The sequence below is a fragment of the Cornus florida genome, unplaced genomic scaffold (genome assembly GCF_030987335.1).
Source record: "Cornus florida cultivar Cherokee Brave unplaced genomic scaffold, ASM3098733v1 CherokeeBrave_3.0.0_Hap2_Chr05, whole genome shotgun sequence".
Classification (NCBI taxonomy): Eukaryota; Viridiplantae; Streptophyta; class Magnoliopsida; order Cornales; family Cornaceae; genus Cornus; species Cornus florida.
Window position 1 is genome coordinate 82,847,519 of NW_026775575.1, and position 5,345 is coordinate 82,852,863.

The window sequence follows — 5,345 nt, forward strand, 5'->3', positions numbered from 1 at the left end:
ATACCGAGACTATCATTTTTAAAATTAGGGGTATTACAACTTGTGAGCACTGCCTTGTCTTCAGCACACCAAAAAAAGCCCTTTGGTAGAAGGGTTTGATTTAAGGATTAATGGAGAGAGAAATTATAAAATAAAAATAAAAAAATTGGTCGGTTCATCTCCATGGCTTCTCTATTTCCCTAACAACCTTTCTAGCAGTCGCTTCGTTCCCAGATCGACAAAGTGATCCTTATTTTGCGCAAAACAACCATTACCACCTTGTTAGAGTTCTCTCACAGACAAAGCTCAAAGCTGCCATAGTGCAGAGTCATTTTAAAAAGAGAAATCCGAAGGGATGGAGCATGTGACAAAACCGTCATTTTACATGGCCTACATTTTTATATATTAATTTATTTTACTAATATGAGGGCATTATAGTCATTTTAAGTCTCTAGGAGGGTATTTGTACCAAATCGATAGTATAGGGGGTTTTACACTATACATGGACTTATTTGCACTATATCAATAGTAGAGGGATTTTTTTGCACTTGACTCAAATAATTTAACTTTAAATACATTAGCAATACATTAAGTTTTTTGATAAAAATATTTGATTAAGACAACGTCGAAGCATGACTGCTTCAGCATTAGATGCATAAATGCATATCTATACATACATACATATATATATATGTATGTAGACACACACATATGCATACATATATGTTCCTCATGCATGGAAGAAACGCTGCTTGTCTAAATTGGTAATTAGAACTAGTATTATTTGATCATTTCGATGAAAATTGTTGTCTTCAGTCTTGGATGCGGAAGTTGTTTCTCCTGGCGAACATATTCAAATTACACATTTATATAATTACAACAAAGAGCTCGGCATTTGTACTTAATTGACTGCAATCTCTCTCTCTCTCTCTCTCTGTCTGACACAACAAGCTCGCATAAATCAATGTGCACTTTGATGTTAGAGCTACAGGCTAAATTATTATTGTAGATTACAACAAATCCTATATATTCTAAAGGACATTCTCGAGATTGCAGTAAAATATGAAACCTGGAAATTGAATTTCTGGTATATACCAACTAATCAATGGGTTTTTTTTATCATTATTATTTTTTTTCTCTTAACAAATACTACGTAACTCAGACTCACTTTGTCCACAAAGTACTCCATATATAAATTGGCACCCCAACATTCCACCATTGTCTACAATCCTTTGTACATATTGATCAATAGAATTGGTCATGACAAAAAGGTTATATATATTACCTTCTACAAATACAAAATGTCATGATTCACCTATATTTTAAATTATAGACTATCCAATATTGAACTAAATGAAAGCATTCGCTTTTTACAAATAATGCTAGAATTTGGGTTTAAATTAAATACAATGCTATTTAGACCTAAAACTCTAATTGTGAAGCCTAGCTGAGTGATTTCTATATATTCATTTAAATTTACTTCATTCAAAGGATAGAAATCTCTTACTTAGACTTCTCAGTTAGCTTTTAGGCATGAGTATCATTATTTTTAAATTAATTCCTCCCACAACCCTCGATTTAGGGTAATTAGGACTAAAAGAAATTGAGCAAAACACAAATAGCCCAGCACACAGCCTCAAAAGGAAGGTTGTAGCACGGTGAATGTCTCTCACTCTTCTGCAAACATTTCTATATATATATCTATTGGAACCAAGAAAAAATGCATTTTATTTTCTCTTAAAAAATGAAGCAACCCACATCCATAAGAGACACCTCCAATAAGAGTAAATATCCTACTATTTGCCCTTCCAACGAACACAATGACTCTAGGTACTCTACTGGACAAGTCTAGAACAAGCTTCATATATATATATATATATATATATACACACACACACAGTATATCATAGTATTCCTGGCTGCTAAAGCTTTAATCAAGTGACTTAAGTTTAAAACTTATAAATTAAAATGACCTGTGATTGGAAGTACTGAGATACAATTTTAAAGTTCTGCCAATGATGGAGAGCACAATGGTTATGATTCCCAAATAGTAGAATATTGAAACCCTAACAAACACTTTCTGAGTATGGCATGTTTAGATATGACAGGAAACCTAGCTGTGTGTGTGTGTGTGACATGAAAGATAGTAGCTTCCACTTAAGTAGAGAACTTATATATAGAACTAAATGCGCGCATTTGAAAAGAAATGGATAAATTCAAATAAAGATAGAAGTGCTTGACATTAACTTGCATGCAAAATAGTAACCTTTAGATATCCTCTTGTACAAGTACCAACAGGATCTCACTAGAATTCTCTAATTCATAGTCAGATCCAGGGTACTTGCCAAGCTGGGATTCTCTGAATTATTTTCTACATTCAACCTAATTTGCTTATTTAGATCTATAGAATAGGTTTTTCTCTTTGAAGAAGAAGATAATGAAAGAGATAGACTGCTATTCACTTCCTCCTCATCCCAAGGTGTTCTCTTTATTTCCTCTCGTCCCGGCTTCATGCTCAGTGACAGATTCAGATCAAGGTCATTGTCTGGAGCTTTTCTCTTCCTCGTGTTTTGCTTTTCTCCATTGATGCTCCAATTAGTGTCTGAAGTGATGGAATTATTGAAGCATTTTGCTTCCTCTCCTATTCGAAGCCATTGTGTGGTACTCGAAGAGGGCTCCATTAGGGTTGACCTGGTGGGAATCTGATTGTATTTGCAGCCATATGAAAGCCTAATTTCTTCCGCGGTCTCATGAGTTCTCTTCCATCTTTGTGTAGTACTGAAAGTAGAACCATTAATATCCATGTAGAAAGCTCCAATATTCCTTCTGTTGACACCAATCCCTCCATGGATTCTCTCAGTTACTGGTACTGAACCATGAAAGCGAGCTCCCATTCTAATATTCGTGTTATCGGTCATGCAAGATTTGGAGATCTGATTTCCATAGCCACTAGTCCAAGAAACACCACCATACCTAAAGGTCATAATACAATATATTTATGTCATATATATAGAAGGCAAACAAATATATGTAGCAAGTATATATATATATCATGATCAATACCTGAAGTTGGATCTAACTCTTTGATCAACCATGGGAAGTTGCCAAAGGCTGTGGACATCATGATCTGCAGTACTTCCCATTGGATATGCTCTATCATTTATAACTATCACAAGTCAATGTAAAACAATAATTTCAGAACATCAGCTGCATATATCAAGGACCAGAAAATAAACCCTAATTAATTTACAAATTCTCAAATAATAGTTGAAATTAAGTTTATGTGTGTACCTTGGCCCTGATCATCGATCTTCTTGCTCCGATACATCTGTTGCAGGAAAGCCAATTTGAAACAAAGGATGGGGAACATTAAAAGGGTAAACTAGATAGTTTTGCATATTAAGTTTCCCATCCTATGAGTTGCACTATATATATATATATATATGTGTATCACTAATTACCTGCAAGTGGCTCTTGACATGAGCTATGCTTAGGCCCTTGACGTTCATTAGTTGCAGAACTAGTTTAGGTGTTGCTCCTGGAACAATTGAAGATATCATAGCAAGGGATGTTAATTATATTCTTATTAGATCACAAATTTCCTAGAATATATATGAGTGTTAATTAAATTTAATTCAGATAGAATAATTACAAAGATGATCAAATTAAGAATGAAATTCAAGAAACTTACTCTCTTGCCCTCCAAGTCTCTCCACAGCTTTAACGAAACAAAAATGAAGATCGGGAGTCCACCTTAGCCTCGGGACCTTAGATCGGATATAGGGTCGAACCCCACTAGGGTTTTCCTTCTTATCACTCTCTTCATCCACTATGCTGTTGCTTGAGCTTGCAGTACTTGTTTTAGGATTACTTTCAGCTTCTTCCTCCTCGTCCCTCTCCAATGGATTCATCGCTGAACCATCATGATTTCCTTCTTCCTCCATACTTCTTTCTGAGCTTGAAGCTTTCATAAGATCAGCAAATACTTCCCTTAGAAATAAAAATTATCTTTCAAAAAGAAACTACCATAAGGTTTGATCCTTAATTTGGTAGTCATACCTAGCTAGAAACCGAGAAGTGCTTACTGGTTATGACGTGCAGTGAAAATTTCTTCAGCAGAATGAGCTAAGTTCCAGATAGAGATTGAAATGACAAACCTAACTTCCCTGAAAGTCATAGCATACAGGTAGACCTGCCTATACGCATTCCCATTATATGTATGCACATATGTACATGTTGACCTATATAAATTACTATGTATATATCAATATGGACATGCTTGTAAAGTGAAATTTGGACAGGTTATATGTGATAGTGGAAAGGGTTAAGACTAGAATCACAGAGAGGAAAAACGTGCATGAGATGGTAATCTTAGAGGAGTGACTGACCTTCTCACCTTCTAGCGCGTAGAGTCACACATCAATTGCTTTCATAATTGGTCATTCTTTCAGCATATTCAAGTGGCTTAAACCTAAACCTCGTCTAGGTACGATAAGAAGGCAACACGTTAGCTCAGATGATATGATTTCTCCTCTCCAAAAGAGAGGTTGAGGGTCTGAGTTCTATTAGGGTAATATTGCAGTTATTCGCGCATTTACTAGAAGTTTAAAAAATATATAAATAAATAAATATTTGTTATCGACGCGCTTTGAGGTGAGTGAAGGAAGAAATTACAGCCCCCAGAAATGTAAATGGTGGGGGCAAGGTTTTGGGGAAGTCTGTGCTGATGATACTTATTGTCGGAGGTCACGGATTTGTCTTTGTTTCTTACCATAAACTGCACCTAATAAAAACAAAGCTTGTATTTTTTTACATCTCTAAGATTCCTCTATTTTTATTATATATTGAGATGAGAGAGATTTATATATGGTGCTCCTGATCTGTAACATGTTGAATGCTCCCAAGGATTGCAGCAAGATTCTTCTCTTATGAATCATATATAAGCTGTGTGTGGAGCTTCGATCTTACGGTACAGTTTTTCTTACTATCTCTCATGTAGTCCAACAATTAAGTTCGTACGATACATATATATTGTTTAGTGCAGTGATCAATAGATATACACTTCTATTGAGATTACCCAAAAGATTATGCCTAATACGACACTTTAATTTATTAATAGGGTAGATATGACAGCTACTCTAACCTCTCTAGGATTATATATATATATATATTGGCAAATTCCAGTTTTGCTAGTGTTTTTTAACACATTTAAATCAAGTTTTAACAAAATTTAAGAGACCATGTATTTTCTTCTTTTGAGTTTCTCTACTCTTACTCTACTATTAGCCTCAGATTGAAATTTTGGATAACTTCATTTGCTAATATATAATCCCGATCAGTTGCTCTTTAGTGTGCAGGGATATATG

At 34.8% G+C, this 5,345-nt stretch overlaps 1 protein-coding gene across 1 annotated transcript; it reads right to left on the reverse strand.

The window, feature by feature from the left end:
* Positions 1-2,294: 2,294 nt before the first annotated feature.
* On the reverse strand, positions 2,295-4,156 carry LOC132309573 (uncharacterized). Its single transcript, XM_059807868.1, has 6 exons — positions 4,065-4,156; positions 3,671-3,969; positions 3,441-3,517; positions 3,271-3,307; positions 3,043-3,145; positions 2,295-2,952 (listed from the first exon to the last, which is right to left on the reverse strand). Exons 1-6 carry the CDS (start codon positions 4,154-4,156, stop codon positions 2,295-2,297), a joined length of 1,266 nt encoding a protein of 421 aa, XP_059663851.1.
* Between the last annotated feature and the right edge of the window lie 1,189 nt (positions 4,157-5,345).